Below are 21,989 nucleotides of genomic sequence, written 5' to 3' on the forward strand. Positions count from 1 at the left end.
CATCCTTTATCTACTTGTTGGTTTGTATACTGATTGAAGAAAAAAAATAATCCTACTGTGTAACCTTTGACTTACAGATGCTTTCTCACTCGGCACAAGGCATTCTCATCTATGCTTATGACCATTTCCTACTTTTGCACATCAGACACAAAAAATGTATCTGCCATTTTGGGGGAGAAATAGCCATTTACTCTCAAAATAGCTTTTAATTATGACCCATTGTTGGCCTTCTGGTTACTACGCAAGTCAAAATCTACATCTGTCTGCATATGGGAATGACCCCTGTGCACATATACAATCCTAGGTGTACCCAAAGCTTTGCCCTTTAGCTCTTCGTTTGGCTGCATGATCATGCTGCAGTTGGCTAAAATGTTTATTTTCCTGGTTCCTTCATGACTTCACTGATGTCATTCAGTTTTTTAAGTGGTTTTTTTTTTAATTTATTGTTTTCTCTGTGCTAGGCGCTGTGCTAAGAGCTGGGGATACCAAAAGAGGCAAAAGGCAGTCCCAGCCCTCAAGGAGCTTATGGTCTAATAGGGGTCATCATGCCAATAATTATGTACAGACAAGTTATAGACAGGATAAATTGGAGAAAATCAGCAAATGGAAGGGAGTAGCATTAAAGGGGATTGGAAAAGTCTTCTTCATGTGGCCCAGAAGCCCTTTTGTTCTTTTTGTGAAGATATAGCAGGGTCAGTGAATCTGATGACATCCTAGGTCGCAACTGTAGAACTAATGTTTCATTTTTATGATACATGTTAAGCTTTCTTAGTGCACTGGAAAGCCGTCATCAGTGTACATTGCTTCCTCAGCTTTCCTCACCCTCAAGCTAACTTTTACTGACCCATTTCATCTCCGGGTAGCTTCCTGCCTCTCACCTGTTTTTACTCTGAAGCCACTGGCCTGGGAAAACAAGAATTATTAACAGGGGCTCTTACACAATTCTGTCTCAGTGCCATCAAATAAATGTAGCATTCCATAATTACTTCTTCTGCTCTGCCTGTTGGTGGTATGTAGGCCTCTAATTGAGGTGTTTAGTTTTCAGTCATAGGGTCTTAATTTGGTATTTTCATTTCTTAAACCTACAGTTCAATTAAACTGATTTTTTTGAACACCTATTATGCTCAAAGTATTGTGCCAGCCATCCCAGAGGATACAAAGATGAAAATGACACAGCACCCCATCCTCAGGGAGTCTGTGATCTGTTAGGCAATAACTTAAGTATGTCAATAAAAATAATACAAAATTTGGTATAGAACTCTGGGCCTGGAGACAGGAAGACCTGCGTTTAAATTCAGTCTCAGACACTATTGGGTGGGCACTTCATTTAACCTCTGTTTACCTCAGTTTCTTTATCTATAAAACAGGGATCATAATATCACCTACCCCATGGGGTTGTTGTAGAGATCTCATAAGCTAATATTTGTAAAGTGCTTGGCACAGTGGGTGCTATATAAATGCTAGCTGTCACTATTATTATTAGGCAAACAATGTTGATAGGAGTTCTAGGGAAGGAAGAGCTAACCTCTTATTGGTGAGTCAGGCAGGCAGTGAGCATCTGTTAAGCATCTGCTTCATGGAGAAGTAGGCATTTTAGTCAGGCCTTGAAGACTGGGTCTCGTTAGAAGGTTTTAAACAAAAGAATTGACATATTTGAACTGTCCTGTAGGAAAACTCATGTGGCAGCATTTTGTGAGATTGCCCAGAGCAAACACTGAATTCTATACTGGCTTTCCCTAATAACAATCATGCATCCAGGAGAGCTTCCATTGCTACTGGTTGACATTCCATCCAGATGGATATATATGGAGCATACACAAAGACTGGAAGTAAGGGTACTATTCAGTGCCACCTCTGACAAGTGAAAATGCACCGAGAAGGGAAGAGCCAAGCCTAACAAATCTATTTCTTATTGCTCAGTCATTTTCTATCATGTCCAACTCTCCATGACCTCATTTGGGATTTTCTCAGCAGAAATACTGGAGCGGTTTACCATTTCCTTGCCCAGCTTATTTTACAAATGAGGAAACTGAGGCAAACAGGGTGAAGCGACTAGCCCGGGGTCACCCAGCTAGTAAGTGTCTGAGACCAGATCTGAACTCAGGGAAATGAGTCTTCCTGACTCCAGGCCTGACATTCTATGCACTATGGCACCACCTAGCTGCCCCAATGAATCTCTAGAACTTGACCATTAACTTGGAAGAAAGATGACTCCCGGCTTTCAGTTCTGGGGCGATGCTGATATCGGTGGTGGAAATCAGGAAGTTAGGAGGAGACAAAGAAAGATTTGGATGGAAAGGCCATGAGTTCTTTGGGGGAGGGTGGTATCAAGTTTATCGTGCCAATGCAATTTCTAAGAACACTTAACCTTCAGATACTGCATCAAAAAGGGAAGAGCAGGGGCAGCTAGGTGGTGCAGTGAATAGAGCACTGGCCCTGGAGTTGAGAGGACCTGAGTTCAAATCCGGCCTCAGACACTTGACACATGTACTAGCTGTGTGACCTTGGGCAAGTCACTTAACCCCAATTGCCCTGCCCCCCCCCAAAATACAAAAACCAAAAAGGGAAGAACAATCTGTGTCAACCTCAGTTTCCTTACCTATAAAATGGGGATAATAGTAACACCTAACTCACTGGGCTGTTGTGAAGAATAAATGGAATCCCATAGGCAAAGTGCTTTGTGAACATTAACATCCTGTATAAATGCTAGGAATTAATATTATTATTGGGAAAGAAGATACAAAGGGATATCAAAGCATAAAGGAGCAACGTTTGGGAGGACCTGTCAATTGGTCTTAATCTTCTCAGTGAAGTCTGCCAGGCTATCATCTAAAGGGGATTGGGAAGAGGGTGACCCCAGGGCCTTGATGAAAATTTAGAAAAGATTTTATTGTATTAGTTGTGGGAAAAGTTCATCTTTTCCTCAAGGCCTAACCTTGTTCTGTGATTTCAGGGAGGGAGGAAAAAGGTTTGCCACCTTAGAGAGTTCTCATCTTTTTGGCACCACTCTGGTTCCTCTGTGTGATTAAATTAACCTTAGTTGTTTTTACCTAAATCCTAGAACAGGAGCCCAATGTGGTTTTGGAGGAAAAGAAGAAAATAATCCTCATTACCATTTGGTTTTTACATGCTGGGTGGAAGGTAACATCCATCTGCAAAAACCCACCCAACTGCCTTAAGGAACTATGTTTATTTTCTGTGCACACATGATAGAGATTGCCAAATGTCCCATGACCATCCATCTCTGCTTCTTTTTATCCTTCATTCAGCATGACTTTGTACGCCGAGATCGGCCACTGCGGGTCCTAATTGACCTCATACAGAGGACAAAAGTTGCCGTTCGTGAGCTGGATAACTTACAGTATCGGAAAGTGAAGAAAATCCTTTTCCAAGAGAACCGGAATGGACCCTTGAATGAGTCACAAGAGGATGAAGAAGTAGGTTCAGCTTTGGGGGGGGGGGGGGGGGAAGGGAGGAGGGTGCAGAGCTTTGGCTCGTCACAGGTTGGACCAGGAAAAGAGACTTTCTCTGATTCGCGTCTGTCTCTAATTTGTTTTTTAACATCATTTATGACCCTACCAAATGGAGAGGGAATCCATCTTAGCCTTTCTTTTTAAAATAAAAGAATGTAAGACTATTATATTAGCTGTCATCCATAGGATCCCGGCTTTACAACTGAAAGGGACCTGAGAGGCCATTTTTTCCAACATCATCATCATCATCATCATCATCACTAACATTTGTATAGTGCTCTAAGGTTTGCAGAATGGTTTGCATTGACAGCCCTGTGTGATCACATTATCCCCATTTAACATGTAAGGAAATTGAATCTGGCAGGGCTTAAGCGACTTTTTACATGCTCCGAGGCAAGATTCAAACTCGGGTCTTCCTAATGCCAAGTCCACTATGCCCCTGCCTTACTTTGAAGATGGGGACACTGAGGTGGAGGGAAGGAAAGTGTCTTTCCCTAGGTCACACAGGTAATGAGCATCCAAATGCAGCACCTGAACTGGAACGACCTGACTCTAGAGATGGCATTCCTTCTCCTCTCCCATGCTGCCTCCTGTTGGTACAAAAATACAATTCAGAAAACTATACTAGGCCCTAAAAGCACTGAGAAATGTTTGTTATATTCATGTATAGATAATCCATTTCACACATCATCCATAGGAAATATTGAAGGCCAGACCAGCTTCCTCCTTGGACCAATCATACTTCCCACCGGTCTTCCATTTCTACTGGTTGTAGCTCTGTACAAATGGATGCTCAGTAAATGTCTGCTCTGAACAGTAGGATTTCAGCCAGATGGAAGAGGGAGGGTCAGCCATCCTTGGAATCCAGAAGTCCCGGATTCAAGCTGTCTCTGACTCAAGCTGGCCTTGTGACCCAGGGCAAGTCACTAGAGTCTCTGTGGTCCCGAGCAACTGGCTACAGCGGTGAAATCGCAGATCCCAAACTAATCAGTCAACCCATGTATATGAAGCACTTAGTGTATGCCAGGCATCTGGAGTTAAACACTAGACGTTAAAAAAAAATTGCCCTCTAGCAGCTGGGATCCTAATGGGGGAGACAACATCTACATAAATTTAGATAGTAGATGAGAGAGTTAGAAATAGATGATGGATAGAAATGTTGTCGTCGTCCAGTTTCAGGCATGTTTGACTCTTCACGACCCTATTTGTGGTTTCCTTGGCAGAGATATTCAGTGTTTTTGTCACTTCCTTCTCCGGCTCATTTTACAGATGAGGAAACAGAGGTAAACAAGGCTAAGTGACTTGCCCAAGGTCACCCCGCTAGTAGGTGTCTGAGGCTGGATTTGAATTCAGGCGCTCCTGACTCCAGGCCCGGAGATCTATACACGTACTACCTTGCTGCCGAGAGACAGACACAGACAGACGTATATTGGTATACATTGGTATAAGATAGAAACAGAGTAGATGGAAAGAAAATTTTTAAAGAATTCTAATAAATTTATAAGTCGGAAGAGAAGAATACCACGAGGCACAGTCATTCCCCTCAAGAGTTTCTAGTCTAATATGGGGAAATCAACACGTACACAAATGCCAAGACTGCAAGGATAGACACAAGAAATGCACGGGAGAAGTACAAGCAGAGAGAATGATGGAAGTGTTGTTCTGAATGAGGCAAACTGTTGGCACTGTAAAGCAGAGGTTAGTAATATGGGAACCGCCATCTTGTGGTTTTAATAGACAGATATAGAGATAAACATTAATAATTGTATTTTAATTTAATTGGTTTCCCTTCTAATCCTTTGTGGTATCTTTTTTTGCCTTTAATAGAATTTACCAGACTGCCAAAGCAGTCCCTTTTATGGGTAAGAACCCCTCATCCAAGTGAAACGTAGAAAAAATAAATCTGTGGATAGAGTGCTGGGCCTAGAGTCAAGAAGATCTGGATTTAAATGCAGCCTTAGACACTTCCTAGCTGTGTGGCCCTGGGCAAGTCACTTAACCTCTGTTTGCCTCAGCTTCCTCAACTCTAAAATGGGGGTGATAATCGTATTCATATCCCAGGGTTGTTGTGAGGATCAAATGAGATAATATTTGTAAAGGGCTTAGCGCAGTGCCTGACACATAGTAGGTGCTTAATAAATGCTTGTTTGTTTCCCTTCCTTTTTCATTCTTGTAGACTATCCATATTTATCCATTCCACTGATTTCCATTGCTATGAGCGATCAGCAGACCAATGCAGTAAAATTACACTGAACTGGCCTCTGTGACTAGCTTTATTTAAAGTGGTGTCTCTAGAGAGAGCAGGAGAGGGAATCTGCCTGTCCTTTCACTGGTATGGGGACACCCAGGCGAGGAAACTCTCTGCTAATGCAGGGAGAACCTTTTCCACGCAGCTCGGTCTTAGAGGCTCTCCTAAGACTTTGGGTCACTTGGCCAATTTGGGTCAGAGGCAGGACCCAGATCCTCCCGGATTCAGGGTCTGTTTAATGGGCATTAAATGAGATAATACACACATAAAGCCCTTTGCAAACTTTGAAGTATAGAAGCATTAGCAATGGTTATTATTTAATTCAGAAAGGGGTCTTAACTTTTTTGTGTCCTGGACCCCTTTGGCAAACTGGGGAAATGTAGGGACCCCTTCTCAGAATAATGTTTTCAATGCTTAAAATACATAGCATCACAAAGGAAATCAGTTGTATTGAAATAGGTATATATTCATATACATATGTATGTGTACATGTATACAGATATATTTGTGTGTGTGTATATATATATTTTTCTAAACAATTTCATGGACCCCAGTTAAGAACCCTTCAAAGTGAATCATTTAAAGTTGCACATAATGTCTTTCACCAAAACTCATTCCAGAATAAAAAACAAATTGTATGTCAGCATAATTTTGCTCCGCTTTACTTTGAGGAGTGAAGAATGCTAACATTCTTTAGAGGCGGGAGAGGAGGCGCTGTCTGGTGGCCAGCAAGACCCAGCTTCAGACTTTACTCCTGCCACCAGCTGGTTTCCTCACTCTGGGCCGAGCGCTTCACCTCTCTGGGCCTCGGTTTCCTCATCTGTGAAACAGAGGAATTGGACTAAGTGGCTTACATGGTCCCTTCTTGCTCTAAATCTAGTTTTCACTTCCCTCTAAGATTACAGCGAGAGGTATGACAGAATGGCTTGATGGGTGATAGACGATGTATTCACTTGTTCAGGATGAAGGATGAATAGTCTTGCTTAGAAAGGATCCTTCCAACTCTCTCTTGAATGTTCAGTTTGCTCTCCCCGCTAAAGAAACACACTCTCACACTCACAAATACACAGTCTCTGTCTCACACACACACACACACACACCCCTTTAATCCTACCACCCCTCAGGGTATATGAAACTTGAGCTTTGGCTCCTCCCTCCGGCCCACCGGCCATATCCGACCAGTCGCCAAACCCTCCATTAGGTATACTTCTGTCACATCTCTCTCACCCATCCTCACCTTTCTGTTCCCCCTCCTAGCCCCTTAATCCACATCCTGCTGAGGTTTCAGCTGACCTCTTACTGGGAGTGACAGCTGAACTGTTCTCCCTGCCTCTAAGCTTTCCCCATTCCAAGCACCCTCTGCACTGCAGAGCGTTTGTATCCTGATTTAAGGTTTAAAAGAATTTTATTTCATTTGGTCCTCATGACAACCCTGGGATGTAGATGCTAGTATTATCATCCCCATTTTACAGATTGGGAACCAGAGGCTCGGAGAGGTTAAGAGAATTGCCCAGGGTCATGTAGTACGTAGGTGTATATGGCAGGATTTGAACTCAGGTCTTCCTGACTCCAAGCCCATCGCTCTATCCACCATACCACCTATTGCATCTACACAAGTGCCCGCCTTAAGGGGTGTCTCATCATGGCGTACTTCTTTTTAAAGCCCCTCTGCTTCCCTGTTGTCTACCAGGAAAGTCCAGAGTCTTCATTCTGGCATCCAAGGCCCTCCATGGTCTGGCCACAGCTGATTTTCCCAGCCTTCTTTCATGGTACTTTCTTTTACCCCCCCCCCCACCCCTCGTTACACTATACTCATCCATCTCTCCAATATTCACGCTACCATGTCCCTAGCCCAAGCTCACACAGTGCCTAGACTGCTGCCTCTCCCCAGCCTTGCATTGCAACCCTTCCTATCCTTACAGCATAGCTCAGCAGTCATACCCTCAACCAGGGGTGGGGAACCTGCAGCCTCGAGGCCACGTGTGGTTCTCCACCTCTGTGCCTCAGCAGTGCCTTCCCTGACAGTCTCAACTGGAAGTCCTCCCTCCTTCATCCCTGATCTCCCACAGAATAGAAATGCAAAGGAAAGGTACCAAGGACCAATGCACAGTGTAACTTGTGGGTGTACATGCCGTCATGTTCCTACACATTCTAAGTGGGGAGTGACTTTCTTATTTATCTTAGTTACTTAGTTACTCTTACACAAAGCAGGCGATCCGTCAGCCAGCGTTCATGAAGCGCCTCATATCTGCTGGGCCCAGGGGATACAGGTACAAAGAGAGGAACTATCCCTGCCTCCATCAGGGAAGGCAGCAAGCCCAAGGAGAAGTAAACACAAAAGAATCACAATATACTTTCAAGAGAAGGGGAGATCCCAGTAGCCGAGGGAGCAGGAAAGGCTTCTTCTGGTAAGAGATAGCGTTTGAGCTTGGTTTCGATGGAAATGATGGAGTCTAAGAAGCAAAGAGCTGGAGAGAGCACAGGCCAGGTATGGGGACAGTGTAGGTAAAGACACAGAGAAGAAAGATGAGATGGTGGGTCTGAGATACATCAGGAAGGCCACTATAACCAGTGCAAAGTGTGGATGGGAGGATGGATGGGTGGATGGATGGATGGATGGATGGATGATAGTCAGACTGATGTATAAGGCAGACAGATAAATGGATAATAAAGAAAAGAGAGATAGATGAGAGATAGACAGATAGTAAAATACATCATAGACTGATTGACAGATGATAGGGAAGACAGACAGATAGTCATACAAATCAGATAGACAGATGGACGGACAAACAGATGGACAGACAATTAGACAGAATAGTGCATGGAGCATATATTTAGCACATTTTATGTTCCTGGCACCAAAGATACAAACACATAAATGAAACCACCTATACTCACTCAATATGATTTTTTGTAGTGGAAAGAATCATGACAGGGAGTCCAGTTTTGACTCAGACACTTACTAACGCTTAGGAAAGTCACTTTACCTCTGCGTGCTTCAGTTTCTATATCTGTGAAATGGAACTGAGAGTATTTATACTACCAGAGTTGTGCTACAGAAAAATGAGACTTTTTTAAAACTCAGAGCCCTCTACTAATGTAAGCTCTTGTTATTAATGTTATAAATTAATTTTTTCATTATGGAAGTCAGTCAGTATTTCCTGCAGAAGAAACCCTAGGCTTACCCCATGCCTGGAGTTCTCCCTCTTCCTTCCCTTCGATTTAAGGTCTTCCTTTGCTTGAGGCATTGCTTGTAATTTTAAGGCAGCTGTATGGCACATTGGACAGAGCACTGGGCCTAGAGTCAGGAGAGTCCGAGTTCAAATCCAGCTTCAGACACATACTAACCATGTGACCCCGGCTAAGTCATTTAATTGCTGTCTTTGGTGTACATATTTCCTCAGTTTCCTAAAATGTAAAATGCGGATAATATTAGTGCCAATTTTCTATGGTTACTGTAAGGATCAGATGAGATGATATTTGTAAAGCATTCTGCAAACCTCCCATCACTATAGAAATGGTATCTGTTGTTGTTCATTATAATTGTCCAGTCCTTGAAAGGTCTTCCTAGGCCCCTTCAGGGGTCCCAAAGAATCCCTAGGCCTCATCACAAACCTCTTGGTGGGTCATTTCAGTAAGCCTTAAAGGTTTCCTTTTACAGGCCTGGCCTCATTTGCTTTGCTTGTCTCTGTAAGACAACTGAGCGTGGAAGGGGAAAGCCCTCGGCTCCCAGCTCTTAGAACCTTACGACCCATGTCCAGAGTGGCCTCTGGGGAAGACAGACAAGTGGATCTGAGATGCCTGGAGATGGTGAGGCAGTGAGGCCACTACATAAAAAGTTTTATCTTTGCAGATTTGGCAGAAAATCCACTTGGCGCTGCAGAACTGAGTGGGTTTAATAGCTCAGTCAATGGATTGTCACTTTTCTCTCCAGTCTTCTTTTTTTTCCTCTTTTAACCCCGATGCCCCATTTTTATAGGACAGTGAACAAGGAACGAGCCTGAGCATAAACATGGACAGCCTGGGCAGCAATCACTCCATTCCGAGCATGTCTGTGAGCACGGGCAGTCAGAGCAGCAGTGTTAATAGCATGCAGGAAGTGCTGGATGAGAGCAGCTCAGACATAGTCATGGCGCATGATGATGAAGGCACCGTGAATTCCGCTTCCTCTGTTGTGCACAAGAAGGTAGGTTGTGGGCCATGCTCCCTGGCTCCCTCCAGAACCCGTCTTGGGAGAGGGTAGCTCAAGCCGCTGGGTGTCTCAGCTTGAGTTTCCTCCCCAGTAGTCTTGAAATCAAAGTAAGTGGTAGCATCTGGTGAACTTCCCTAGGATGGATGACAATGTGTAGTGCCAGCTTCTTCTATGAAGACTTCCCCACCTTTTCCACCTGCTTCTTACACTGTCTCTTAATTACAGGCCTTCCTCTTCACAACCCCACCCAACTAACTGTCGATCCTTGCCAAAAACACTAGCTTTAATATTCTAGGCCTTAAACTCTTCCAGAACAAAAGCCATCCATTGGCCAAAGATCAACAAATTGACCAATCCCTGGAGGAAAGACTAAAGCAAGAAGGCAGAGAATGAGTAGCTTAATGTTAGGATGACTGAGAGATTCTCCCCAGAGAACTTCTTTTCTCCTACTGTTTCTGGCTCTTCCCTCTGGAGCCAAACAACTTGCTTAATTCCCCTTCCAGAAGAGAGACCTTCAGACACTTGAAGATCCTTCTTGTGGCCCTCTTGCTCCCATCCCAGCCTTTTCTTTACCAGCCTAGATCGATCCTTATATAGCTTGAAATCAAGACCCTCCACCATTCCAGCTGCCCTATTCTGGACACTATCTTATGTCCAGGGTACTGAGTGCTCTTACTAAAATGTGACCCCCAGAAGTGAACACTTCTCCAGGTAGGAGCTGACTGTGGTTACCAGAGAGCATCTGGACACTAACCACTCCAACTAGACCTGGACACCAGGCCTCCACTAGTGCCTCCTGAGATTGCATTACCCTATTTGGCTCCCATATAACACTATTGTTGACCCATCAATCTTGCAGGCTTCTAAACCCCTCAGGTCTTTCTCAAACTATTGGGTAGTCATATTTCCTGCCATTTTGTACTTATGACATTGATTTTTATAACCCAAAAATAAAACTCTCATTTTTTTGTGAAGGAGGATTTATTCTATTACGGCCAATTAACATCTCACTTTCAATTTAGTTTTATAGAGTTGACTGGGGAGAATTTAAGTGACTAGGAGGTATTAGAATCCAGGTCTTCCTGACTCCAAGGCTAGACCTCTAGTCATTACATTGTTCTGTCTATCAAAGATTAGACTTTTAACCCTGTTAAATTCCACCTTACTAAATTTGGCCCCCCAATGTTCTCACCTATCGAGATCCATGTTTCACATCCTCATTCAATTATCCAGATCCCTGGGACCCTCCAGTGGAAACTTCTTTCCAAACTGATATCAAACTATTAGTCAATATTCTATATCTGGTTATTCATCCATTTCTGAATCTACTGAATTATAGTATTGTTTGCTTAAAATCAGTTTAAATAGGCATTTATTAAGTGCCTACTATGTGTCAAGCACTGGGAATATAAAAACAAAATCAATACATCCCCTGTCGTCAAGGAGCCTTTATTCCCCTGGAGAGCACCGTGTATATAATAGGTAAACACAAGATCTACAAAAGGTAAATATGAAGGGAGAGGGGACAATTAGGAAAGTCCTTACATGTCTCTCTATATTTTCTATAAGAAAAACATGATAGAATGAGAGGGGGAAAAAAACTTTGTTTTGCCAAGTCTAAGAAATATGTACACCAAAATCATGATAGGGGACACTTTTTGTGATAGCAAAAAACTGGAAACTAGAGTGATTGCCCGAGTCACTGAAGAATGGCCAAACAGATGGTAACATACAAATGCACTCTAAGAAACCATGAATATCAGGAATTCAAGGAACATGAGAAGACTTGTATGAAGAGATCTACTGTGATGAAAGAAGAGAATCAAGAAAGCTTTTAGTGAAAATGAAAAGCCTCCAAATTCTGAACAATTCCAATGAGTGATCTTGGTCTTTGATGGTGAATCGTACCTCTCTATTCTCAATAGACAGGAGTATGCTATTGGCATTGAATGTCACCAACACTGAGATATCCCTGCTTTGTTGGCCAGTTTTGTTTCCTTTTTTTCTTTGTTGCAAAGAAGAAGTCAGTAAGAAACAGGTATATCAGGAAATGAATGTGGTGTTTCTCCTTTAAGTCAATGGTATATAAAAAAGAAATGAGAATAAAATCTAGACAAACTTACGCAACATTTCCCTGAGTCAATATTTCATTAACCCCATCAAAAAATAAATACACACTAAGCCTGGTCTCCCATGACCTTGATGAAACTATGTTGACTTTTTGTAATGTTCCCCAACTATCCCTTCACTAATACATTCTAAGATTTTGCCAAGAGTCAAAGTCAAGCTCACAGGACTCGACATGCAGGCTTCATTCTCTTTTATTTAAAAAGAAAATCAGGGCATTTGCCTTTCCCCAGCCTTGTAGTATCTCTCCTCCTTCTCCACAATCTTTCAGAAAATGACAATCATGGCTCAGCCCTCACCCCTACTAGTTCTTTCAGTACCACTCAGTGTACGTGGAGCAATCGACTTAAATTTATCAAGGGAAGCTTCATAATCTCTCAATATCTTCTTACTTAACCTGGGTGTCAACTGCCTATTGGCCATTTTTGTTCTGTCTTTTGTAGTTCAAAGGTCATTCTCCTTGACTGAGGCAATAGAATCGAAATAAGAGCTGGGCAGCTCTGCTCTTTCTCTCTCTCTCTCTCTCTCTCTATCCATCTATCTATCTCTTTTCTGTTACTATCAACCCACCCACTCTGAGCAACACTCTTGGGCCTCTTTAGAGCCTTCCCTAATCCTTCTTCAAGAAGAGAACCACAGTGCAGTGGATACTTGATTTTTTTTTTAATGAAATTGACCATATCTTAACAAATTGACCTACATGATTTTAAAAAATGAATTTGGCAAAGACATCCAAAAGGAAAGGGAAAAGGACCTATTTGTACAAAAATATTTATAGCTGTTCCTTTTGTGGTGGCTAACAATTGGAAATCAAAGGGTTGCCCATCACTTGGGGAATGGCTAGACAAGCTGTGGTATATGATTGTAATGGAATATTATTATGCTGTAAGAAATGACAAGCAGGATGATTTCAGAAAAAAACCTTGAAAGATCTACATGAACTGATGCGAAGTGAACAGAACCAGCAGAATATTATACACAGTAAAAGCAATATTGTTTGATGAAGAATTGTGAATGACTTAGCTCTTCTCAGCAATACGATGATCCAAGACAACCCCAAAGGACTAATGAAGAAGCATACTATCCACTCCAGAGAAAGAACTGATATTGATTGAATACAGACTGAAGCATGCTATTTTTTACTTAATTTTTTTCTTTTATTCAAGTCTTCTTGTATGAAATGTCTAATATGGAAATGTTTTACATAATTGCACATGTATAACCTGTATCTGATTGCTTACCATCTTGTGGAGGGGGGAGGGAGAGAGAGATTTCAAAACTGAAAACTTTAAATAAATAATGTTTAAAAACTGGGGAAAAAAATTTTAAATGAAATTGGCCATCTCTTAACAAAGGTGAACTAGGTATTTTTTTTTAAAAAAATGAAATTGACCACATTTTAATAAACTGAACCATGTGATTTTTTTTTTTACAAATGAAGTTGTCCATATTTTAACAAATTGAACCATATGATTTTTTAAATGAAATTGGCCATATCTAAACACATTGACCCATATGATTTTTTAAAAATGAAATTGGCCATACCTTAACAAACTGAACCATGTAATTTTTTTTAAAAAGATGAAATTGACCATATCTTAACAAACTAAACCACATGATTAAAAAAGATGAAACTGTCCATATCTTAACAAACAGGAAATGACTAGTTCCTGAAAAGGAAGTCATTTCTGAATCAGCTGTCATGTCTGTGACAAGTCAGAGCAAAAGCCAGAATTGAAAGGATGAACGTGAAGAGACAGTGTACAGCTACCACAGCTCCAACCCAATCTATTAAATGAGATAATGTCTCTAAAACAATCCATCAGTCAATTAGCAAACATTTATGAGCACTTAAGACAAAAATAAAATAGTTCTCTCAAGAAACTTACATTCTAATGGGAAACAATGTGTTCTTATTTAAGTGAGTCCAATTGTAATTTGCAAGTGCACTGGCTCTTGGGGGATCAGGGAAACCTGTTAGGATGCTATTGCAATAATCTAGGCAAGAAGGGATATGGACCTGGATTAGGGTAGTGGCCCTTATGAGTGGAAGGAAGGAGACAGATGTGAGAGTTTTTTGTGGAGGTAGAATCTACAAGACTAAATAGCTGGGTGGGATGAGTCAGAATGTGGAACGATGGATGGTTCTAAGGTGGCAAGACTGGGTGACTGAGAAGATGCTGCTACTCTAGATAGGAAAAGGGAAGTTTGGAAGAAGGGTGAGTTTGAAGGAAAGATGATGAGTTTTGTTTTGGACATATCGATTGTGAGGTGCCTATAGGATAGCTCCTTGAAAATGCGAGACTAGAGTTTAGGAGAGAAAAGAGGCCTGGATAGTCTGGGAGTCACCCACATAGAGACAATAGCTAAATCCAGTGGAAATGATGAGATTGCCAAGAGAGTTTAGAAAGAAGAAAAGAAGGGGGAAATGGTAAATGGGTAAAACTAAAGATAGTGACTCTGATGATCATAATTTCTTTAAAAAGTTTAACTAATACAAAGCACTTACTTGCCAAAATAAGAAAACCAATAGAGTCGGAAACTGTCAACCAGGAAACACTTTATGTTCTAGCCAAGCAGAGGGATGTGCTGACCAAAGGCAACACAAGTTTTATTTTTTGTTGATTAAAAAAAAAAGTAAATTTAATTCTGTAGAAGACGCAGTTGTAAAGACCCCGTCCTCAACAAGATGTTGCCTATACATATATCTGAATCATACAAGTACACCCAGAAGAAATCTGCTAGAGGTGATGTGGTTTTGAAGATATTCAGGGATCAATTTTTAAGGTATCTAAAAATCATAAATGGTGTTATCACACACAGATGTGAAGAAGAAGGAAATGACTACCAACCCATAGGCCTGCTTTCTCATCACTATAAAATATGAGAATGATTTACACATGTATTGAAGCCATCCTTGATGAAAATATGGTTAAGAGAACAAGCAGGTTTTCACAGCCTATTTTCCATAGTAAACCACATCGTCATAGTCACACAGCTGATGAAAAGGTACAGAAAACATGTGGACCTGCTTATTTGTTTATTGATCACTCCCCCCAAAATTCCTAAAACAATTTTAAAGGCCCCAGTACTGATAAGATGTTCCTTATACATACGTTAAAATGTTATGAGATTCCTAGGCAGATGGAACCATAGAGATAAGTGTATTCAGCAATCCTTTGATTATCAGTCAATCCACAATATTTATTGATGCCTACTATGTACCAGGCACTGTGACAAGCCGTGATGCTACCAAGAAAGGCAAAAAACAGTCCATGCCCTCAGAGCCATCCCCATCTAATGGAGAAGAACATAAAATGAGTAATGGTCTTCCCTACTGTCATGAAAGATGCCCAGCACAGAGTTGAACTCAAAGAGAGATTCCCTTTAGATGGTAATGTTTCCTGTCTGTTCTTGCTTGTCAATAACATTCTGCTGATTCCTTCAAGCTGGAGAATACTGCCGAGCCTCCTCAGTGAGATCCCCAGCTACTCAAAAGAATGAGCTTAACAATCCATACCAAAAAAACAAAGTGGATAAGAGTCCATCCTGCACAGAAAGTGACATCTTGTTGGATGGGCACATTATTGACTTAGTCCATCAGAAAACATATTATGTTGGAAAGGCCCTACTAATGGACAGTGAACCTAAACAGGAGAGATTAAATCACAGAATTTGGGGGATGGAAGAGAAATCAGATGCTGCATGTCCATTCCACTTAGGGAAATCTCTTATTGTTAACAGTTTTCCTTAAATCAAGCCTAAATTGTCTTCTTTGCAGCTTCAACCTGTTACTTTCTTTTTTTTTCTGTCCTCTGGGATTAAACAAAGCAAGTCTAATGCCTTCTTCACAAGACAGCCATTCAAAACACTTGAGCAGAGCTATCATGTCCTCTCTCCTCTTCAAAATCTTTCTCTGACCAAACATCCCCATTTCCCTCAACTGATCTAAATGCAATGTGAACTCATGGTCCTTCACCATCCTGGTTGCCCCCATGCAGACACTCTCTTAAAACACAAACACCATGCGCTAGAAATGGTTTAACCAGGGTAGAATACAGTAAGCCTATCTCTTCCTATCCCTAGAAGCTCTGCCTCTTTTAATGCTGCCCAAGTTTTTTTTGAAGAAGTATGGCAGGGTGGCAACAGTAACACCTCACAATGCAGAGTAATCATTGGCATATCTCGCTGTTTGATTACACTGAGTTTATGGCCCACCAAACCCTCCCATGATACTGTTCAGAAGAGTTGTTACCCAGTCATGCCTCTTCCCCCTTTGCATGGTGAACCCAAATGTAACGTTTTATATTTATCTCTATTGGATTTCATCTTTTTTCTATTCAGCTCAATATTTAAGTCTGACAAGATCCTCCTGGATCTTGACTTTGTCATTCAATATGTTATCTCTCTGAAAACATATGAGCATTGTCTGAAAATGTGAAAGTATACCATGTATGTGTTTTTTTTTAATGTTCAATAAATAACACAGGACCAAGCTCAACCCTGGGACACTCCACTAGAGACCTTTTACCATGTTTTCATGGAACCATAAATAACTACTCTCTGGATCCAGTCATTCAGTCAGTTCTAAACCTAATTATATTATCACCTGCCCCACATCATCCATCTTTTTCACAAAAATAGGATGAGAGTTATCAAATTACTTTGCTAAAAATATAAGTAACCTGAAGGACAGACTAAGCAGAAAAAGAATGGTTTCCCCAATGACAATACCATAAATTAAAATAACCCTAATTGGCAGTTGAATTTTAATGAATTGCAATGCTCAATCTTGGTCCTTGAGAGCTTTCTTTTGTCAGTAAAGTGGTGGGGGACTATGGATTCAGAATGTAGTCTATGTTGTCCAATTAGGTTTCTGGGTCAGTTGATTTTGCTCAGATATTTCTCTTGGTTACAACAGATTCTGTGGGGACATCAAATGATAAAAAATACTGGCTGTGGGACCAAAACAAATATACAATAAAACTTTTAAAAAATAAAGTCAATCTAGAAACCCGATCAGCCATATTCCCCACCCAGAAATACCCTTTTAGTAGCCCTGAAAAAAGAGGAAATAAAATTGGTCTGGCATGACCTGTTTGGATGAAACCATGCTGATCCTTTGTCAACACTACTTCCCATTCCAGTGTTCATTCACAATCTCTCTAAAGGATATATTCTAGAATTTTGCCAGGAATCAAAGTCAAGCTTACTTGCCTACTGTTTGCAGGCTCCATTCTCTTTCCTATTTGGAGAACTGGACAACACTTGCCCATCCCCAAGCATAGGATCAACCGCATAGAACAGGAAGAGTAACCTTGAAAGGTCTTCTAAGCCAATGCCCTTGTTTCACAGAGCAGTGAATGCTTGGATGGTAAAGCTTTTAATAAGTGGTTACTGAGGCTCAGAGAGGTCGAGACTTGCCCAGGGTCACATAGGTAGTAAGTAGCAGAGCAGGAATTCTAATCTAGTTCACTCTGAGTCCAAAGTTTCAGCCCTCTCCGTGGTAGACCAGCAGTACCTTTCAAACATAAATGATAATGACTCACTAGTCACTTTCGTTCATTCCCTACTAGGGAATGTGGTTCATCTGGCCCCAGGTGCCTGAAATTCCTCTAGGGCAGCTACTACACTCTTACCATCACCTTACTTATTTTGGGCATCAACTTCCTGTTGGCCATTTTTGTTCTGTGCCTTCCATTCCAAATGTCACTCCCCTGACCAGAGGAAACAGAAGCACAATAGAGTGAGCAGCTCAGCTCTCCTCTCTGACTTCAGTTGTCATTGGACCATCCACTCCAAGTATCTGGCCTTTCCCTGCTCTGACCTTTGTCTTTTTTGAGGAAGGTAGGTAGCATAGTGGATAGAGTCCTATACTTGGGACCAGGAAGACTCGAGTTCAGATCCAGCCTCAGACACTTACTGGGTGTGTGACCCTAGACAAGTCTCCTGACCTCTATCATCCTCAGTTTTTTCATCTGCAAATGGGGATTACCTGCTTCCCAGGATTGCCATGAGGACGGAATATGTAAACAAAGCACTTTACAAATCTCAAAGTGCTCTATAAATTATAGGCAATATTTATGTCATTACAGCTTTTTAAAAAATCCCTTTGACAGCTTATCCTAAGAGAATTTAGCATTGCCTCCAGGACCCCAATTAGGCATTGTATAATTTAAGGGACCTGGTGTCCTTTTCTTTTACCTAATTGTTCCATTAGCACGTGTTATTGTTAGTTGGGTGGTTTGTTTTGTTTGTTTGTTTGCTAGAGAGAGGAAGGGAGAGATTGTTGGGCTCCCAGGCACAAAAGAGAGGAAAAGAAACACTCCTTCATTTTCTGGGAGTCAATTTCCTCCACTGCTCTAAGCTCAATTGTGGCTTCCCTGCTGGCACCTTGGGGAACTAAGCAAGAGGAAGCTTCTACAGATATAAGACATGAAGAGACAGGCAAGCGTTGCTCAGTCAGGAGCACCCAGGTTACCACTGGGACAACTGTTAAAAGCTAACCTGAAAGAGACTGAAAGGGATGGATGGTCCCCTACCATTGTCATCGTGGCTCAATTCTTCCCAAGTTCCCACCTCTATAATGTACTGCCTGTGTGACCTTGGGCAAGTCACTTAAGAGCAGGAGTAGTGGTAGTGGTGGTGATAGCAGCAGCAGCAGCGGTGGTAGTAGTAGCAGTAGTAATGGTAGTAGTAGGAGCAGTAGTAGTAATAGTTATCAATATAATAATAATCACTAGTATTTATATAGCACCTTAGGGTGTGCAAAGGACTTCACATAAATTATCTCATTTGATCCCAGCAGGGAGGTGTACTACTAATGCACCCTCTTTATAGATGAGGGAACTGATCTTAATAGATTAAGTGACTTCCCTGGGGTCACACAGCTAAGTAAGTGTCTGAGGTAGGATTTAAACTTAGACATTCCTGACACCAAATCCAGAATTCTCTCTAAGATGCCAGCTAGCTGCTTAACATCCCTGAGCTTCAGTTTCCTCATCTGTAAAATTAAAAATTGGACAAGATAACTTCTGACATCCCTTCCAAATCTATGACCTATGATCTTATGAACACTTTTCTTTGTTTCATATATATATATATATATATATGTACATATTATATATTTTTATAATTTACATAAAATTAGTTTTATATATACTTATACATAGAATTTGTTTACCAACTGTTGGTCATCATACTTCTGCAACATTCTCTTGTCTATGTTCCCACCCCAAGTACCCCCATCATAGGCCCTGATTACTAACTGCTTCCCTTAACACAGCCTCCTAACAAGGGAGTCTATTAGTCTCTGAAGCAGCCCATCCTACTTGGACAGTTTACTTGATGAGAAGCTTGTCCTGAAATCAAGCAAAAATGTTGCACTTCTGCCCATGCTCCTAATTTTGTCACCTGAGAACAAGAGAAACAAGATTAATCCTTCTTCCACAAAACAACCCTTCAGATACTTGAGAATAGCTATTATGCTCATCCCACACCACAGCCATGTCTGTTCTTCTCCAAGCTAAACAGATGAACATGTCATTTTTTTTAAACTGGTCTTTATGTGGCATGAATTCAAGGCCTCTGACCATCCAGTTTACCCTCCTTTGAATGCCTTCTGCCTGATTCATGTCCTTGCTAAAACATGATGCTCAGAACTGAGCACAGTAGCCCAAATGTGGTCTGTCTAGGACAGGACAGAGCAGGGCCATCTTCTCCCACCTCCTGGATTCAGTCCCTCTGTTAACACAGCCTAAGATCTACATGAGCTGTTGGGACACATTTTGGATTCATATTCCACTTACATTCCATCAAAACACCCAATTTTTTTTTTAGATAACAGGCTTTATGTATCCAGAACAGTACTCATAGCTCCTAGTTGTTCCTCCTTCACCTTATGCATTTTAAATTTATTTTATGAATCCTCATATAAGACTTTATATTTAGCCCTATGCATTTCCATCATATTAGATTTGATCCAGTGTTCCAATCTATTAACACCTTTCCAGACCCTGGCTTTCATCCATGTGTTAGGTCTCCCTCCTAGCTTTATGCCATCTTTAGTTCTGATAAGCATACCATCTGTGCTTTTATCCAAATCATTTATGAAAATGTTAAAACAGTACAAGACCAACCTGGAGCACCCCAGTGGAGACCCCCTTCCAAAATGATAGAGAGCCATTAGATTAGTAACAACTCTTTGGATCTGACCTTCAAACCAATTATGGAGTAACCTACTTGTACTTTCAACTTGCCCACTGACAAGAATAGCATGAGAGAATGTGTCAAATTTGACCTACCCATCTAGTAACTTGATCAAAAAAAGGAAATGAGCTGCTTCTGACATGACCTGCTCTTCATGTAGCAGGTCTCTGCAATCGTCATTTCCTTTTCTAGATGTTTGTAACCAGTCCTTTAATAATCCATCTTTAAAATTTTGATACTCAGACTTGCTGGCCCATAATTTACAGACTCCATTTTCTTTCCTTTCTTTTTAAATCGGGACATTTGCCCTTCTCCAATCCCTTCATTATACTCCGCCATCTTTTAAATAGCATTCAAGATTCCGATCTTTTCAGTACCTTAGTGACTTTCATCAAAGATAGCTGGATGCTTACTTACTGTCTCAATACCTATCTTTAGTGTTGACTCTCTGTTGGCCATTTTTTATTTTCCTTCCCAGTCCAAAGCTCATTTACCTTGGTAATGAAAATAATCTAAGAGCTGAGTCAACCCTTGCTGGATACACTGTTTTCTCATCATTCTCTTCCTACCTATCTGGCTTCTCTATCTTAGACTTCTTCATTGGATCAATGTCCCAATGAACCAAGAGGGTCCCCAAAGACTCCTTACTGGACTCTTCTCCCTCCACATATTCTCTTGGGAAATCTCATTAGCATCCATGGGTTCAACTATCAACTTTTGCAGCGACAATTGGAAGGCATCATGTGCAAAGCCCAGTGGCTGAAGATCACCGTGCAGACACACAGAGAAGGCAGCAATGCCGAGGCTAGTTTTGGACTGAAGACCTGGGTTCAAATCTCACTTCTGCTTTTTATTGTCATCTTGAGTGAGACACTTCACCTCTCTGTGCCTTTGTTTCCTCTTATGTGAAATGATAGGGTTGGACTATATGTCCTTTAAGGTACCTTCTACTTCCATTTCTGTGATCCTGTGATCTGTACATCAAACTCTCATAGCTTCCCTATACTCCAATCCCGTATCACCAAATGCTCAGTAGACATTTCCTCCTGGATGACCCCATAGGCTTCTCAAATTCAGTATGTCTAAAACCGAATTCATTATCTTCCCTACATAAATAACTCTCTCCTCTTTGTTTGGTCTGTTTCTACTAAGGCTACACCCCCCCCATCTTTTCTCTTACCCATGTTTCAAGCTATGGTGTCGTAGTCTGCCCTTCCTTTCCTCGTCTCTCACCCACCATATCTAATCAATTCTTATAGATTCTCTCTCCCTCCCCAGCATCTCTTGTATCCATTCCTTTGTCATCCCTAACATGGCCAACTCCTAAGATCAAGACTTCATCACTTTTTGTCTAGACTACTACAATAGCCTCTTAATTGAACACTGGGCTGCCAGTGTCTCCTTCTTCCAACCCATCTTACACACACCTGCCAGCATAATCCTCTACATTGTAGGCATGGTGGGTGGATTTTCTATGGAGAGATTTGACTAAACCAATGAAGTCACAAGATCAAAGAGTTAAGAGTTAGAAGGGACCTTGGCAGCTATCTCATTTTATAGATGAGGAAACTGAGGCCTAGGGAGGCTAAGTGACTTACTTGCCCTAAATCACAATAGGAATAAGCATCAAAGGTTGGATTTGAACTGACGTCCTCAGACTCCACACATGGTACATTTTCCATATCTACCACCTTCCTAGCATGACTTTTTCAGAAACATGTCTCCCTTTGGACCAGAGACC

The 21,989-nt window shown here is 41.4% G+C and overlaps 1 protein-coding gene across 3 annotated transcripts in view; it reads left to right on the forward strand.

The window, feature by feature from the left end:
* The window catches only part of TAOK3 (TAO kinase 3), a 244,326-nt gene that overhangs the window by 148,181 nt on the left and 74,156 nt on the right, over window positions 1–21,989 (forward strand). For all 3 annotated transcript variants that reach the window (XM_036759652.1, XM_036759661.1, XM_036759670.1), the window contains exons 12-13: window positions 3,270–3,437; window positions 9,701–9,907. In XM_036759652.1, the coding sequence (XP_036615547.1) occupies window positions 3,270–3,437; window positions 9,701–9,907 (375 nt within the window). The remainder of the gene's footprint in view (window positions 1–3,269; window positions 3,438–9,700; window positions 9,908–21,989) is intronic.

The sequence above is a fragment of the Trichosurus vulpecula genome, chromosome 1 (assembly GCF_011100635.1).
Source record: "Trichosurus vulpecula isolate mTriVul1 chromosome 1, mTriVul1.pri, whole genome shotgun sequence".
Taxonomy (NCBI): Eukaryota; Metazoa; Chordata; class Mammalia; order Diprotodontia; family Phalangeridae; genus Trichosurus; species Trichosurus vulpecula.